Source organism: Hemiscyllium ocellatum, chromosome 5 (assembly GCF_020745735.1).
Source record: "Hemiscyllium ocellatum isolate sHemOce1 chromosome 5, sHemOce1.pat.X.cur, whole genome shotgun sequence".
Classification (NCBI taxonomy): Eukaryota; Metazoa; Chordata; class Chondrichthyes; order Orectolobiformes; family Hemiscylliidae; genus Hemiscyllium; species Hemiscyllium ocellatum.
The window spans coordinates 87,987,453-88,006,480 of NC_083405.1; the positions used below are offsets into that span (position 1 = coordinate 87,987,453).

The window sequence follows — 19,028 nt, forward strand, 5'->3', positions numbered from 1 at the left end:
AGCTTTCCTCAACACAGGCTCCACAGGCAGAGGACCAGCTCTCTTGACATGTTTGAGCACAAGTAACTCAGGCTTTCACAGCCAGTTATTGCTCATAGCTGGAGACTTCTGGAACAGAGACAATTTCCCAGTGGAGCTCATTGTGGGTGACCAATAATGTGCATTTCAATGGGAGGTAAATGCCCCCAAAGTGTCCCATTGCTGCAATATCCTCAAAACCCTGGTCTCTGCTTTGAGCCCTTTTCTCCCAAAGAGAAGGAGAGAGCAGAGAGAAGTTAGTGGTCGTGATGGTTTATGTAGAGAGACAGAAGGTGACCATCCCACACCTGAATGTGAAAGTGCAGTTGGCTGAGTGTGACTGTGAGTATTGGCTACTCAGATGAGAACAGGAAGTGCCTGTAAGAAGAGGAATTAGTAGAGAAGCAAGTTGCATATGCCTAGAGGATGCTCGGCAGGGGAATACTGAGTTGGTCAAATTGTCAGGCTTGGCACCTGAAAATGTGGTGCCAGTCCATGGCCATGAACCTCCCTGGACCCTATTGTTACATTGTCTGCAGGTTGAGAGCAGCACCCTGCTACTACTGGCTTCCCTAGCCACTTTTTGTCACCTCCTCCCTCTTTTGAAAGAACATTGCAGTCCAAGTAAAGCTGTAAGATTTTCTGTGTTGAGTATCGCTGGATGATTAGTCCAGACTACATATTGATAGTTCAGTAACAAAACTAGTTAGTAAGTATATCCCCCAAAATGTCATTAAACCAAGGGATCAAACCTGATTCCATCAGGGGTCCAAGATAGCATGTCAGGAACAGCACCAGGCATACTTAAAACAAGATTGTAACCTGGTGAAGCTAGAAAACAGGACTACCTGAATGGTAAACAGCAGAAGCACAAGTGACAATCAGTGCTAAGCAATCCCACAACCAATTAGATCAAAAGGACCTAAACCTTGTAGTCCAGCCACATCCAAACATGAATGGTTGTGGACTGTTAAACAAATAACAGGATGAGGCGGCTTCATAAACATCAGTGCAAAAGATAAGGCTAAAGCATTTGCATTCACCTTCAGTCAGGAGTGCCAATTGGATGAACCACATCTGTCTCCACCTACCTCCCCAGCAGCAGAGATGCCAGTCTTTAGCCAACTTGAGTCCCAGCACATGATGTCAAGAAACAGGTAAAGGCAATGGATGCTGCAAAGACCATGGACCCTGACCGCATTGCATTAATAGTATTGAGGATTTATGCTCCAGAACAGGCTGTGTCCCCAGGCAAGCTGTTCCAGTACAGCTACAATACTGACATCCTCCCAATAATGCGGAAGATTGGCCAAGTTATGATGTGTCCGTAAAGAAACAAGACAAATCCAACCTGACCATTCATTGCCCTGTTGACCTACTCTCAATAATTAGCAAAGTGATGGAAGGAGTTGCCATTGAGTAACACTCGCAAAGGAATAAATGCTCATTGACACTCAGTTTGCGTTCCACCAGAGCCACTCAGCTCATGACTTCATTTCAGCCTTGGACCAAAAATGGACAAAATAAATGAAGTCCAGATGTGGGGTAAGAGTGGATTGTCCTGAAATCAAGGCAGATTTGACCGAGTGTGGCATCAAGGAACCCTAGCAGAACCAGGATTATTTGTAATCAAAATTCTCTGTTGGTTGGTACAAGAAAAACGGTTGTGGTTGTTGGAGGTCATTAATCTCAGTTCTAAGACATCTCTGCAGGAGTTCCTCAGGACAGTCCCCTCAGCCTGACCATCTTCAGCTGCTCCATTGCTGACCTTCCATCCATCATAAGATCTGACCTGGAGATGCTCGCTGATGACTAAATAATGTTTAGCACCATTTGTGAATCTTTAGCATTTGAAGTGTTCCGTGGCCATGTGCAGCAAGACCTGGGCAATATCCAGGTTTGGGCTGATAAGGGACAACATTTGGATTACACAAGTGCTAGACAATGTCCCTCACCAACAAGAGAGAATCTAACCATTGTCTCTTGACACACAATGACATTACCATCATGGAATCTCCTACTATCACCTTCTTTGGAGATATCATTGAGCAGAAACTGAACTAGACCAGCCAGAGTATTGTCACTGTACAAGCAGTACAGTGGCTAGGAATGCTGCAACAAGTAATTCATTTTCTATATCCCCATATTCTGACAAGAACAAGCCAGGAATGTGAAAGAATGCTGCCCGTGTGTCGGGATGAATGAAGTTCAAAGAACACTGAAGAAGCTTGACACCATCCAGGACAAAGCAGACTGCTTGCTTGGCACACCATCCACTTCTTGCATCAATGACACATGGTGGCTGCAGTACAAAGGTGGGTTATAGTTACATGGGAACATCACAACCTACAAGTTGTCCTTCAAGCCATACATCATCCTGATTTGGACATTTACTACTGTGGGTATACCTGCACCCCAAAGATTACAGTGGTTCAAGAACGCAGAACACTACCACCTTCACTAAGGCAATTAGAGATGAGCCGTGAATGCTGGCGTAGCCTGTAGCATCCTCAGTCCACAAATAAACAGAAAATATCTGGATATTTCAGGGTGCTGACTAGTTAAATGAAAACATTTTGAATCTATTAAAATATTTTAAATTCACAATCCATGATTTGACTATTGTTAATTAAATATAAATTGCAATCCATGTGGAATAACATGGCACAGAAATAATAAATGGTCTGGTACCCATTCAATATCACATGGCAGAGAATGTAATGCAACTTTTTAATGTAAGTACACTATTTTGCCAAGAGTTGTAGTTTTATTCTTTTATTTTAATCTCAGTAAGATTTCAGTAGAAAATGATTCTATGCCTAAACAAACAGTTACACAAAGTAGGCATGTACATCATGAAATATCCTTACAGACTTTCAATATCTACTTAATGTTATAATCTTATTTTTCTAAATACCAATGAGACAAAACTGCATAGCATGTCCTCACTAATAGGTAAGTGAACATTTCTTTTTATTTTCCATTAGTGAGTAGAATTTGTGTAATCCATCCTCACCAATGGGAGATTTAAAATTCAATCCATGTTCTCACAATGAGGGTAATCTTTCATTTATTCTCCCTGGTGAAACATTTAATAGCTTTTCATACTATACTAAAACCTATATCTCAAATTATGAACTTTTCAACATTACAATAATTGCCAAATTGCAATTGATAAGTAAGTATACATAGCTCATGTGTTGTTTAATAAATGTGCATAACAAAACTAAACACACCATACTAACTTGGAATAGTCATTGGAATAAACACATTTCTTAAAGAAATTGAATGGTTTAATCTAATGAGTTTAAACTAGTGAGCTTTGACAAAGGGTCAGTTAGATTCGAAACGTCAGTTCTTTTCTCTCCTTATAGATGCTGCCAGACCTGTTGAGATTTTCTAGCATTTTCTTTTTTGGTTTCAGATTCCAGCATTCACAGTAATTTGCTTTTAAAACTAAATGCAGTCTGATTATGTAATAGATGGATCTATAAAAAGAAAGTTTTTTTTAACTACTGTCATGGGAATGGGTGTCACTGGCCAAGCCAACATATGTTGCTCACCTTTAATTGCTCTTGAACCGAATGGTTTGTTAGGCCATTCCAGAGGGCAGATGAGAGTCAACCACATTACTCTGGGTTCACAGTCACATGTCAGCTAACTGGGTAAGGATGGCAGAATTTCTTCAATAAAGGACATTAGTGAATTAGATGGGATTTTATAATAATCAATGAGCGTTATCATGGTCACCATTACTAACTACCTTTATAGTTCCAGATTTTTAATAAATTGCACGTAAACTCCACCAGGTGTTATGGTCAGATTTGAAGCCCAGAAAGCTGTGGATGCTCATTCATTGAGTATATTCAGGATAGCCACCAATAGATATTTAGTACAAAGGGTATTAAGGAATAACAGTGATGTAGTGGTAATGTCACTGCCTAGACATTCAGTGGCCCAGGCTAATATAGCAGACGTGGTTCAAATTCCACTGTCATAGTGGTTAAATTTAAATTCAAATAATTTAAACAACATCTGGAATTGAAGCCTAGTGTCAGTTATGGTCACCATGAAACTATTGTCTGTAAAATAATTCTCTTTTCTAATGCCCTTCAGGGAAGAAAATCTGCCATCCTTCCTCGCTTTAGTTTATATGTGATTCCAGATCCACAGCAATGTGGTTAATTCTTAACTGCCCTCGGGGATGGCTGAGCAAGCCACTTGGTTCAAGGCACTTAGGAATGGGCAACAAATGTTCCACCTGCCACAATGACCATTTCCACAAAGAATTTGTAAAACTTAATTGCTACAGGGATATTGCAAGAAAATGGAGTTACAGCAGAATATTAGCCATGATCTTATTGATTGGCAGAGCTAAAATATACTATTTTGTATATTCTTATGAAACTTCTATTTACAGGGTATAATGAATAATCTATTAGTATATAGAACCTTACAAAGAGAATCTGTTCATCAACAAGAATACAGCATATTAACGAATTTTCACTGTAATTGTAAACTGATAAGCATTTCCCTACGAGCAAAATGTGCCAGTTAATCTGTTTTACTTGACAAGGTTCTCAATCACAAAGCATTCTCACTTCATTATTAATTGAGGTGATCAGACATGTATTGATTACTGTCTACTCAGTTCTATTTAACTTTTTTCACTGGAAGCACCAATGTGTGATATTTAGCTGACTAGTAACAGTGCTTAAAATGCAGTTACGATTAAATTTAGTGATAGAAATGTTATTCCTTGTTAAAGCAGTTAAAATGATTATATCTTTTTGAGTATCTGCAAATTGTTTGAGCATTTGTTGATAGTCTAAATATTGTATAGGAAGAAAAGACTTTGCTCATCAGAGTGAAATAAATTATTTTGTTGAACTGATAAATGGATTTGAACAGTGTGGAATACAGTTGTTTCAGAGACAATGCTAGTTTAAAAAAAATGAAAAGTTTTCCTTAGATGTTTCCATCAGCAATATAATGTGTTGTTAAACTCTGTGGTGACTGGAGCCCCTGAGCATTTAAACATAGCATCCACCGTACTTTCCATTTAATTGAACATAGAACATGAGAAATAGGAGCAGGAGTAGGCTATTTTGCTCCTCCAAGTCTGCCCTGTCATCCTATAAGATTATGATTGATCTGCCCCTGGCCTCAACTCCCCTTTCATGCCACCTCATTCATAGCCCACAACTCCTTGCTATTTTAAAATCTCTCTGCCTGAAAGGAATTGTATTTTGAGAAGAGGCTAAGCAGAGTGGGACTCCACTCACTAGAGTTTAGAAGAATGAGAGGTGATCTCATTGATACATATCAGATTCTGAAGGGACTTGCCAGGGTGAATGGTGAAAGGATGGGAAAGTCTTAGGACCAAAGGGAGGGGGGTTGATCAGTTTAAGACTGAGATAAGGAAGAATTTCTTCTCTCAAAAGGTCATGAGTCTCTGAGAATCAAGAGTACAGGGAAAAAGCAGGAAAAGTGGATTTGAGAAGTATTGGATCAGCTATGATCCTATTGAGTAGCAGAGCAGGCTCAAATGGCTAAACATTCTGCTCCAGTTCCTATTTCTTATGGTCTTATCACCGGAAATTTCTTCATGTCTCAGTTTTAAACAAGTTTATTTTTATTCTGTAACTATTACCCCTAGTTTGAGATCCTTCAACCAGTGGAAATATGTTCTCACCAACTACTCTGTCAAGCCCCCTCAAAATAGTGTATGTTTCAATAAGATCATCCCTCATTATTATAAACTCAAATGAGTAAAGGTCTAATCTGTTGAGATGATATTAATAAGTCAACCTCTTTGTTCCAGGAATTGGCCAAGTCAGTCTCTTTTGACCTGCTTCCAATGCCAATGTATACTTTCTTAAAGTTGGGGACCAAAACTCTACACAGTACATGGGGCAACCTCACTAACTCCTTGTACTAATGTGACAAGACGCTCCTATTTTTATATTCCAACTTCCTGGTAATAAAGACCAATATTCTATTTTGCCTTTTTAAATGCTTGCTGCACCTACATGCTAACTTGTGCTTCATGTGCAAGAACACTCAGATCTTTCTGTGCTCCAGTCTCATTTTGGGGTTTCTCTTCATTGAAAAACAGAGTTCCTTTTGATTCTTTCCATCAAAGTGAAGACCTCACCCCTTCCTACATTAAACTTCATCTGACAAGTTTTTGCCCACTTACACGATCTGTCTCTATCCTGTTGCAGGTTCCTTTTGTTTTTTCCATGACATGCTCTCACATCTACTTTTGTTTCATCAGCAAATTTGGATGCATTACACTTTGTTCCCTCCTTCAGATCATTAGCCTAAATATTTAATAATTTAGACATTGGAGTTGATCTTTGTGGCTCTCGACTAGTTATTTTTTCCGACTTGTGTTAACCAATCTTCAGTCCATGCTAATACACCCACTATCCTAAATTCTTAATCTGTGCAAGAATCTTTTTAATGCTATTATCTTGCATAGTGCCTTCTAGAAATCACATACCCCTGGGGTGGCACAGTGGCTCAATGATTAGCACTGTTGCCTCACAGCACCAGGGACCTGGTTCGATACCAGCCTCAGGTGACTGTCTGTATGGAGTTTGCACATTCTCCCTGTGTCTGCATAGGTTTCCTCCGGGTGCTCCGGTTTCCTCCCACAGTCCAAAGATGTGCAGGTGAGGTGAATTGGCCATGCTAAATTCCTCCTAGTGTTCAGAGATGTGTGGGTTAGGTGCATTAGCCCTGGGTTAAATATCGAAAAGTAGGGGAATGGTTCTGGGTGGGCTACTCTTTGGAGGGTCGATGTGGACATGTTGGGCTGAAGTGCCTATTTCCACACAGTAGAGATTCTCTAAATTCTACATCATGTCGGATCTGTGGATCAATTCCATTTACCCATCTTTGACCTCTGCCTAAGGGTTGGTTTTGGCATTTACATAAACAATAGGTGATTAACATTCTAAACTTCTAATCTTAAAGGAATTTGCACAATTCAAATGTCCAACTGCAGTCATATATTAGGAAATATGGTTGCATTTTGAACTTTTTAACATAAATTCATTGATCAAATTGTTAATATTACAGGATGGCAAAGTTGAACAAAGCAATTGATTGCTATAAGTCTGCAAAATAAATTACAAATGTACAAATGCTGGAAATGCACAGTAAAGATAGGAAACACTGGATACACACAAGTATACTAGGCAACATGGGATAGAAGAAAGGAAGACCTCAGAAAGACATGCTGTAAGGTTTGGAGATTCAGGACCACAGTTACCCTATATGGAGGCAGTCAAACATTCATAAGATATTTTTAGATTCTGTATTAAGTTTGTTGAAAAAAACAGCAGTTTAGCTCTGATACTGAGGTGATTAGAGAGAAAGAGTGTACAAGCTCTGACAATTGAGGATGGTCCACTCGGTGCCAAAAGCAAAGGAGGTAGTTGGCACAAATTCTATTGATGTTATGAAAGTTGTGAAGGCAGCATCCTGCTCTCTAGTTAAAGAATTCAAAAGCTCTTCCCTGGGCCTTACTCTGCCTCTTTTGGTCTATCAACATCTGAAGAAGACAGCTGCTGGTACAGACCACCTCCTGACTCTGAGCAGTTGTTGGTAAACACTATTTCTAAGAGTTGATAGTTTACCTTCCCGCTATGTCAATCATGCATTTGACTCTTAACCAAAGGTCATGGGACAACTACCCACAACGTCAGAATAGCCATCACCCCCATGCGCACCCCAGCTCAAGGTCAGCTTACATTTTGTAACAATAGACCCTGCTGTTTTAACCAAATAAATTGGGGGCACCAGGCGTCAATAAGCTGTATAACTTCTTTCTATAGCTTGCCTTTTGACCTCCTTTGGTAGATGCTGTTTATATTTGGCCTATAGAGAGAGATTCAAAGCTGACTCAGCTAAATTTATTCCAAGTTTCAAACTTGGTAAAAGGAACTTGAGGAACTTTCCTGATGAAGGGCTTATGCCCGAAACGTCGAATTTCCTGTTCCTTGGATGCTGCCTGATCTGCTGTGCTTTAACCAGCAACACATCTTCAAAAGGAACTTGAGGGTCCTAATTTCTTATGACATCTAAAATGTAATTTTTCTCTCCATAAATTTTTATTGTTGTAATATATGCTTCCAGCATTTTCTGTTCTTATTTGTGTTTTGAACAGGTACAGGATGGGAGAATGGAACTTTGCTTATTAACCTATTTTGAATCTAATCCAGAATGATAAAATTATATTCCTGTTTTCTGTTTTGCAAAGTGAAAAGCTTGGGTAATCTCTAATGGATAGCACATAATCACACACCATTAATACAAATCAATGCTAAATTTGACAATGACACACCTGCCTTGAACACAAGGCTTGCTAAACTTTACCTGAGAGACCTTCACAGTGATCCTCAGTGTTATAATTGCCTATTACTGTGCGTGAGACCTCAAACACAATTGTAATTGCTGACATTCAACAAGTGAATAAAAAAGTCACCATTACTGTATAAATATTAAAATTAACATTTTAGTTGGTATTCATAAATTTCCTGGAAAATCAGGGATCGGCCTCCAGGAAACTGTTCAGTCCTCTTCCTCCTGCAGGAACCTGAAACATAACCGGAAAATCCCATTTACCTTTCTCAAATTGGTCAAAATAGGCATATACTTTTGATTATCTTCATTCTCCCCCCACAAAAAGTGACATATTATTGGGGTGGATGAAGGGACAGGAATGCTAGTTGACTGGACTACTTTCAGCACTTGCATTGTATAATCCAGGTCCCAGCAAGGGCTGAAAATCAAACCAAATGTAGGATCAGTACCATTTATGCACCTCTCAAATGCATTGCTCCAAATAATATTTTGCGAGCACGGATTAATGAAATCAAAAGTAAACGGCCAACATTTTAATAGCCATTTTCAAGGTTGTTGGATAGACCAATGTCTTTGTTGTGCTGTGAGTAGGAAGGATTCTCTCACTTATAACAGGCCTCATTCAGCTTTGAAAATATGACATTTGGCCAATCAGAACACAGTTATATGGATAAAAACAATTTACTGTGAAAAAAAGAACAGTCCTGCTCATCAATTGATGAGTTAGATTAAGCTTTACTTTTAGCATATTTTCAGAAGGCTCATGAAGTTGTCCTTATATATATAATTTACTCCTGAAACCAGTAAAGTTCACAACATTGAATTTTGGATGTCAGTATATTAAACATGGTGCTGGATTAAAATCCTCTGCATTAGAGGTAACCATTATAACATAGAAGTTTTCAGAATACAGTGTACAAAATAATAATGTCCTATTTTCAAAGCAAATGTTTTCTGTTTAACAATTAACTTCATCCATTCCATTTTACAGCTCATATTAACATAATGGCAACTGGTTAATTGAATAATGTTTTGATTCATTGGTAGTATTATTGTGAGTTTGGACCAGCAATTAAAAACAGATGTAATCTTGTAGATATTCTGTTTAATTTTGATATTTCATTTACAGACTTGCAGCAATGAAGGAAAATGTATGTGTGACCTAGACTGGGATGGTGCTGACTGCCATATATATGCACCAAAGGAAGTAGCAGAAGGACAAGGTTTGTGTAAATTATGTACTAGTTTGTGTAAATTATATACTAATGTGCTCTTTGCAGTGACTATGAACATTTTTACAGGTAACAGTCCCATTTATAGAAGCAGAGTGAGGACATTCAGCCCCTCAGACTTGGTGTGCCGTTGTTTGAGATGTTCGTTAATCTAAATCACTTTTTCTTTGGATGAAAACATGTGGGGGCCTGAATGATGTGAACTACTGATTTGTGGCAGAATCATGCAAGAGATCCGCAAAGCTTATCTCAATGTTGAGAACAAACTGCTGCATTGCTGGACAGTGAAGTGAGTTTGTTGCTGGGCAGTGGTGAGTTGTCAACTAAGGGAGATTATTGCTTGCTAAATGCTTTATTTATGCCACAATTCTCCTTGTAAATATTCAGCTTCCTATCTTCCCAACCACACTGAATAGACACCGAGAATTCTTGATCTGGAGATCAGTGTGACCAGCCTCCATGTCACTCAGCACCAAACAGTATCTTAGAACATGGGCACTATGTGCACATGCCCCTCATTCATGACATTGATATCCAGTGAAATTCATCCATTTGCCAACCCTCACGACCCTCATAATATCGCTTCAGTCCACTTGCAGGATGTCTTTGAAACACCATGGGACATACTAGAAGCTAGCATTGTTGCTGCAAGGACACTTTACATACAGGAGCCCATAGCCAGCTCACAGATAGGACCAGGATGCATTTCAGGGCTGCTTGCATGCTCTCTTAGTACCTTGGGTGTTAGAACATTGGGACTTCAGCCAGAATTGAAGGCTATCAGTAGTGCTTCATTGTTGCGCTCTTTTGCACAGAAATACAGACAGACTGCTTGTCAAAGGGATCTGTCAGGGCTTGGGCAGGAGTTGAAGGGATGTCTTGCTGTATGGCACATGGAGACATCAATGTAGCCGCTTCCTGTGTGGCAAATACACTGCACATGTCAGAAAGTGGATGGGGCTAATCCTCAGCCCAGTCAAGGAGGCGCCATTGTCAGACAGAGGGTCCTGGTAACAAGTCACAGGTCCAGTCCACACGTATACAGGGGTTTGCCATGGTCAAATATTCATTTAGGCCATTCATGATCAGGGTCTGTCTGTCTACAGTCTTGGGAGTGGGCAGTGGCCAGTCCTGTAGGGCCATCAGAAGCATTCAATGGAAATGTGTATTATCATTCAGGAGAGTGCAGTGGTCAGGGGTCTGATCAGTACAAATCTAAGGGCTGCTTATTGAAGGTGGTCAGAAGTCTTGGTGTGAATTCAGTTCTGGGGGGTGGGGAGGGGGTCCATCCATTGATCAGTGATCTATAGAACAGGGGGCAATCACTGCCAGAAAGACTGATGGCAGGATGTATGTACTGAGGTAGGAACAATGACAGTAATAGACAGAAACTCTCAAGGTGTAGGGGGTAGGTGAAACAGAGTCAGGGGGCATAGTAGACTACAGCAGTGGGGGTTATTGGTAGTGAGGGGCTGAGGCAATTCCTAGCATGGGCAGAGGAAGTGTCACTTCGGTGGAAGAGAGTGCAAGCTTCACATCTGGACAGTAGGGGATTGAGTACACAAACACGTGAAATATATTCACAAACTGCAGCTGTGATCATTTGCAATCATTCCATTGTCTGTTTCCAATACGTGCAGAGTGAACAAATGCTTCAAGTGCTGATCAAAGACAAATTGCGTCATGCACTTGGTACTTGCAAATTGAACAATGCCATCTCTATGATGTGGAAGTTAGTAGCAATGACATAAAAGGAGAAGATTGCTGGAGAAAAGTGTCTTGTCGGTTGTGAAACTTGCCAAGGGTTCATTATATCTCCTGTTCATAACAATGGACTCTACTGAATTCAATGATAAATTGAATATTTTATGTCAATGTGGGATGGGAGGGTGATCAGAGTAATGTAGGCATTTCCTTTTTAATGTAATGTGTTGACTACTGAACTAGCATAGCAAGTCAACATGCTGTGATCAGGAACCTGGTGGAACAGACTATGGGGTTTCCTGATGATGCTGTTCTGTTGCTTGGAGTAGTCTGGGAGGCCCCAGTATAGTTTGGATAGGATGTTCTGCATCATCCTGATGTGCTGTGCTCAGCATAGTTGGAGCAAGCAGTGAGGTGATGTGATAGATGCGTGAGGAAACAGGAAAGGCAAGCAGTCTTCCAGGAGGAGGAGGAGGAGGAATGTAGAGAGGAGAAACTCTGCATGTCCGTGACAGGGCTCAGCTGCATTGCACTCTACAAATCAGACAGGACCTGATTGACATCCGGTTCCAGTAGATGAGAGCTGGGTGCAGCAGGTCATCATGGAGTATAAAATAGTCATCATTCATGATGCCAGCATTTGGTTTACATTATGGAGGTGAACTGCAGCATCTTTTCATTTTGTTTGTACTTGCTGGCTGTATATAAAAGCTCATGTTTGAAATTGTGCAAGTGCTTGCCCATCTGTGATGTTCCTCTCCTAAGTAGTGGCACAATGTGGGTGTCCAGTGGGCACTGGGGACAGAATAGTGCTGACTTAGGGAGGATCTTTAGATAGAATGCAGCTAAGGCTAGATAAACTGTGGGCGCATTGGATATTAGATTATCTCAATATGTTATGTCTCAACATCTTAGATATGTTTAAGCATATCAGTCTAAAGAAAGGCTGTCCATTATATAGCCCAAGCTATATAATCTAAGAAGTTTAACCATCCTAATTTCTTTAGTGTTGTACAGACTATATTTGCCAAAGGAGATAATATTGACGTGCCTATAGCTGATGTTTACTTTCTTCTTATCCCACTGGAACATGTTTTTGTTTAAATTAGATTACTTTTTAGATTAGATTACTTACAGTGTGGAAACAGGCCCTTCGGCCCAACAAATCCACACCGACCCGCCGAAGCGCAACCCACCGATACCTCTACATTTTACCCCTTACCTAACACTACAGGCAATTTAGCATGGCCAATTCAACTGACCCTCACATCTTTGGGCTGTGGGAGGAAACCGGAGCACCCGGAGGAAACCCACGCGGACACGGGGAGAACGTGCAAACTCCACACAGTCAGTCGCCTGAGTCGGGAATTGAACCCGGGTCTCAGGCGCTGTGAGACAGCAGTGCTAATCACTGCTAACTTGTATTTCAAGTTTATTTCCTTTCATAATGTCATGGGTGATATAAAGTCATGTGGCATGGAAACAGGCCCTATGGCCCAAATTGTTCAGTTTCCTAAACTGAATTAGTCCCATTTGCCTGGGCTTGGCGTGTATCCTTCTAAACCTTTCCTCTTCACGTACCTGTCCAAATGCCTTTTAAATATTGTAAGTGCACTTGCCTGCACCGCCTCCTCTGTCAATGCATTCTATATAAGCACTACCCTCTGTGTGAAAAAGTTGTCCCTCAGGTCCTTTTTAAATCTTCCCCCTCCCCCCACCTTAAACCTGTGCCCTCTAGTTTTGGACTCCCCTACGCTGGGAAAGAGACCTTGAATTTTCACTTTACCTATGCCCTTCATGATTTGAAACCTTTATAAGGTCACCCCTCAGCCTCTGAACCTCCAGGAAAAAATGTTGCAGCCTGTCCATCCTTGCCTTATAACTCAAACTTTCCAGTCTTGTTTACATCCTTGTAAATGGTTTTGAACCATTTCCAGTTGAATAACATTCTTCCTATAGCAAGGCGACCAGAATTGTACACAGTACTCCAAATGTCTTATACAATGTCTGCCTATCTATCTTCTTGGTCACATTTTCAAGTTTTGAGACATTATTTTCCATTTACAAAACCATGCTGACTATCCCTAATCAGTCCATGCCTTTCCAAATATATGTAAGTCCCATCTCTCAGACATCATTAGTTTTCATTTTGCACAGAAAAATAAACTAAATAATGGATTGTGATCCTCAAATACTAATTAAATCAATCTTCATATTCCATTTATCATGAAACATAGCCATTTATACATAGCAGTTCACAAATTGTGAATTGTTCCTTTGTGTTGTCAGATTTTGGAGCTGTGCTAACTTGTTTGAGTTTACTAGGATGACAGTATACATAGTTGAAAATGTGTTGCTGGTTAAAGCACAGCAGGTTAGGCAGCATCCAAGGAATAGGAAATTCGACGTTTCAGGCATAAGCCCTTCATCAGGAATGAGGAGAGTGTGCCAAGCAGGCTAAGATAAAAGGTAGGGAGGAGGGACTTGGGGGAGGGGCGATGGAGATGTGATAGGTGGAAGGAGGTCAAGGTGAGGGTGATAGGCCGGAGTGGGGTGGGGGCGGAGAGGTCAGGAAGAAGATTGCAGGTTAGGAGGGCGGTGCTGAGTTGAGGGAACCGACTGAGACAAGGTGGGGGGAGGGGAAATGAGGAAACTGGAGAAATCTGAGTTCATCCCTTGTGGTTGGAGGGTTCCCAGGTGGAAGATGAGGCGCTCCTCCTCCAGCTGTCATGTTGTTATGTTCTGCCGGTGGAGGAGTCCAAGGACCTGCATGTCCTCGGTGGAGTGGGAGGGAGAGTTAAAGTGTTGAGCCACGGGGTGGTTGGGTTGGTTGGTCCGGGCGTCCCTGAGGTGTTCTCTGAAGTGTTCCGCAAGTAAGCGGCCCGTCTCCCCAATATAGAGGAGGCCACATCGGGTGCAGCGGATGCAATAGATGATGTGTGTGGAGGTACAGGTGAACTTGTGGCGGATATGGAAGGATCCCTTGGGGCCTTGGAGGGAAGTGAGGGAGGAGGTTTGGGCGCAAGTTTTACATTTCCTGCGGTTGCAGGGGAAGGTGCTGGGAGTGGAGGTTGGGTTGGTGGGGGGTGTGGACCTGACGAGGGAGTCACGAAGGGAGTGGTCTTTGCGGAACTGTGATAGGGGAGGGGAGGGAAATATATCCCTGGTGGTGGGGTCCGTTTGGAGGTGGCGGAAATGACGGCGGATGATACGCTGTATACGGAGGTTGGTGGGGTGGTAGGTGAGAACCAGTGGGGTTCTGTCTTGGTGGCGGTTGGAGGAGCGGGGCTCAAGGGCGGATGAGCGGGAAGTGGAGGAGATGCGGTGGAGGGCATCGTCGATCACGTTTGGGGGGAATCTGCGGTCCTTGAAGAAGGAGGCCATCTGGGCTGTGCGGTGTTGGAACTGGTCCTCCTGGGAGCAGATGCGGCAGAGACGAAGGAATTGGGAATATGGGATGGAGTTTTTACAGGGGGCAGGGTGGGAGGAGGTGTAGTCCAGATAGCTGTGGGAGTCAGTCGGTTTATAGTAGATGTCTGTGTTGAGTCGGTCGCCTGAGATAGAAATGGAAAGGTGTAGGAAGGGGAGGGAGGAGTCTGAGACAGTCCAGGTGAATTTGAGGTCGGGGTGGAAGGTGTTAGTAAAGTTGATGAACTGTTCAACCTCTTCGTGGGAGCACGAGGCAGCGCCGATACAGTCATCGATGTAGCGGAGGAAAAGGTGGGGGGTGGTGCCAGTGTAGTTGCGGAAGATGGACTGTTCCACATATCCTACGAAGAGACAGGCATAGCTGGGGCCCATGCGGGTGCCCATGGCAACTCCTTTAGTTTGGAGGAAGTGGGAGGATTGAAAAGAGAAGTTATTCAGAGTGAGGAACAGTTCAGTCAGTCGAAGGAGGGTGTCAGTGGAAGGGTACTGGTTGGTGAGGCGGGAAAGGAAGAAGCGGAGGGCTTTGAGTCCTTCGTGATGGGGGATGGAGGTGTACAGGGACTGGATGTCCATCGTGAAAATAAGGCGTTGGGGACCGGGGAAGCGAAAATCCTGGAGGAGGTGGAGGGCGTGGGTGGTGTCCCGAACGTAGGTGGGGAGTTCTTGGACTAAAGGGGACAGAACCGTGTCAAGGTAAGCGGAGATGAGTTCGGTGGGGCAGGAGTAGGCTGAGACAATGGGTCGGCCGGGGCATTCAGGTTTGTGGATTTTGGGCAGGAGGTAGAAACGGGCGGTGCGGGGTTGTGGGATGATGTGGCCTCCTCTGTATTGGGGAGACGGGCCGCTTACTTGTGGAACGCTTCGGAGAACACCTTAGGGCCACCCGGACCAACCAACCCAACCACCCCGTGGCTCAACACTTTAACTCTCCCTCCCACTCCAGCGAGGACATGCAGGTCCTTGGACTCCTCCACCGGCAGAACATAACAACACAACGGCTGGAGGAGAAGCGCCTCATCTTCCGCCTGGGAACCCTCCAACCACAAGGGATGAACTCAGATTTCTCCAGTTTCCTCATTTCCCCTCCCCCCACCTTGTCTCAGTCGGTTCCCTCAACTCAGCACCGCCCTCCTAACCTGCAATCTTCTTCCTGACCTCTCCGCCCCCACCCCACTCCGGCCTATCACCCTCACCTTGGCCTCCTTCCACCTATCACATCTCCATCGCCCCTCCCCCAAGTCCCTCCTCCCTACCTTTTATCTTAGCCTGCTTGGCACACTCTCCTCATTCCTGATGAAGGGCTTATGCCCGAAACGTCGAATTTCCTATTCCTTGGGTGCTGCCTAACCTGCTGTGCTTTAACCAGCAACACATTTTCAACTGTGATCTCCAGCATCTGCAGACCTCATTTTTTACCTGACAGTATACATACTGTAGCAAGGTTTATAGTGTTGGCTTTTGTGTGGCTAAAAACCAGGTTCACTCAGAAACAAAAGATTGTGGATTGTATCTCTCAGAGCTACATACTTACAGTTCTAATGTCCACACCATTTTTCTGTTGGAGAAAGAATTCTCAGCTTGTTCTTTAAAATGAATAGTTTGACTGAAGCTGTCAGATAGAGAGAGACCAGCGTGACTCCATACCTCTTCAAGGTAAAGCTACCATAATCCCAAAGGACAATAGGGTTGTTCTCTCATTATAGAGAGGACAAATGATAGTAGTGCCTCAAGAAGGAGTGATGTTGAGAAGGCAGAACCTTCATGGTAACCTCAGTCACTAATGGAACTGATTGGTATCACTCCACATCATGCACTAGCTGCCCAGCTAATTGGGTTAGCCAACTGAACCCAAAGAATGTAAGATTGAGGACACTGAGTTTAACAGGGCCATGTTTGGAACTATGCACCAAAAGAATGATGAGGGAATGACTCGCCAAACTAGAGATGTTTTTGAGCTCAGAGCAGGGTTGCAGTTTGCTTTGGGGCATAATGATTGAATACAGTGGATCACGGGTGGGAGGTTCTTTTCCAATTCATCATTAAATTCTAAGTAGAGCTGATAAAAATTGATCAAATTGTTAGTTTTTAAAATATTAAATTAGCAACTAAGCTGTAAAAACAAAAAAATAATAGGAAGTATTATTCAAGCAATGAAATGATTTTGGTCAGATGCAGTTGCTGCCGGGAAGGTAAAAAAAACCCAGCAGTTAATTTTCATTTGTTTAACAGATTATAGAAATGATTATAGTAAAATAACGGTGGCCTTAGCTGGTCTAGACAGATAAGAAATGGTTTTATTAACATAATAACTTTGCTAATTGGAAGAGCAGACATGATCAGAATGTAATTACATTTTGCCTAAGGGAAGGTGATTCATTAAAAAACTGTTTCACAATGACAACAGTTATAAACCAGAAAGACAAAGAGAATTTAATTAAGCACTATCTCCTGCATTTTGAGTGAGAATATATTGCACATTGTATCCCCTTCTTATTTGTATTAGAACTTACACAATTTGCACATGCTACATCTAGCTAATATTGTGAAATGCAATTGCTTTGCATATGTTAATTGAGTGGATTTACAAACTGGTTCATTTTGTTAGTATCTTTGGAAATACGGCATAATTTACTGACAAGAAATGGTGAGGCAGATGATGTTCACCATTGCAAGTGTCAAATCTAGCAACAAATTCAGGCAAGGACAAATGTGCAATTACACAATTAGGATATCCAAAAATTGTCGGCCATGTTAATAACATGTCTCTGACAGGCTACACCATTGAAATGCATTGATTATTGTACAGTCGCTGCATTTACACAGTAAGTATGAACTAAACTCACCACATAAAGTTAAATCTTGTCCATTTTAAGCAAACTTTTATGATATGAATTTTAATTGCTGTCACGCCACTTATCTCGCACTGAAAAATAATTATCATATGTGTGGGTCTCATTCTTTCACCATTCTTAATTTGGATTTTAAAAATGCAATAATTTAAATTAACAGTTTCAAATTTAAATGCAGTTGGATGTATTTGCTGAATGTAACCATGCCAAGTGGATGCCTGACTGTGGCCAAGCTCCTGTACCGTGTGTGAACTCTGCCCTTGACTGGCAATACCAAGACTTTCTGACTGTCAGCAGCTCTCCTTGACTTGATAGAGGATTACCCACCACATCCTTTCACACATTGCCATTTCCTTGCGATATCAAGGCAGTGTGATTCTCATGCAGCACTGCCGCATGCTGGAAGTGTGAGATTGACATAGTACTATACCATCTAATAAGATTTTCACTCCTTGGATTAATCACTTCTGACAAGTATGACAAGCTGCTTTGGCTCTGCATGCATGCTAAACAGCAAATCAGTTTGGTAGTATTGTGAACCTTTAGGCTCTGGCAGAAGCATCAATGTGTAAAAGTCATGGCACGTCAATTCAAGGCAAGGTAGTGATGCTTGACCGTCCAGGTAGGCATTAAGTAATTGAATACTAAGACAGCGAACTAGCAGCCTTTGGTGCAGCTTGAGGTAGGTCAAGAAGGTGTGGCACTGGAAAAGCACAGCCAATCAGGCAGCATCCAAGGAGCAGGGGAGTAGACATTTTGAGCATAAGCTGATGAAGAGCGTTTGCTCGAAATGTCTATTCTCCTGCTCCTTGGATGCTGCCTGACCGGCTATGCTTTTCCAGTGCCACACCTTTTGACTCCGATCTCCAGCATCTGCAGTCCTCACTTTCTCCTAGACTGTGAGCTGACTGCATGTCCTTGTGTGCAGAGTGACCTTGCAGCAGCATGTCAATCTGTAAGAATCCTGTGAGTGGATTAAAGGGGTGCCATGAGTATTCTGAGATGCTGCCAGGTGACCGTGGAATGTACCCTGAGATGTTACCAGATGTCCCAAGATGGCATCTTGGAGGATCAAGTGGCAAGCTGGAGTGGCAGTCTACCTGGGCTGACTTTCACATTGGGAATTGTCAACATCTAGGTTCCTCACACTGTATGGTAGGATAGGAAGCTGCATGTTAGGCAAGCTTTGGTGTTAATGAGGCGGCTAACAAGCAATAATATTGTTTGGTGAGCATCTCACCATTTCTCCTCAAGAGTCTCATATCACTGGATCTTAAATGCAGCAAGTTGCTCCCACCATTGAGTCGGTCTCTCAGGACCTGTAACACTATTCTATTCTATTCATCATTCATTGTGTTCAAACCCCGGTAAGGTTCTGTCCATTATTTTAAACATAGTAATTGTAGAGCCACACGGCAGA

At 42.2% G+C, this 19,028-nt stretch overlaps 1 protein-coding gene across 1 annotated transcript in view; it reads left to right on the forward strand.

Annotated features, from left to right (window-relative positions):
• adam22 (ADAM metallopeptidase domain 22) overlaps positions 1–19,028 on the forward strand; it is a 365,020-nt gene that overhangs the window by 305,892 nt on the left and 40,100 nt on the right. The window contains exons 24-25 of the mRNA XM_060825702.1: positions 9,524–9,621; positions 9,921–9,937. Coding sequence (XP_060681685.1) covers positions 9,524–9,621; positions 9,921–9,937 — 115 coding nt within the window. The remainder of the gene's footprint in view (positions 1–9,523; positions 9,622–9,920; positions 9,938–19,028) is intronic.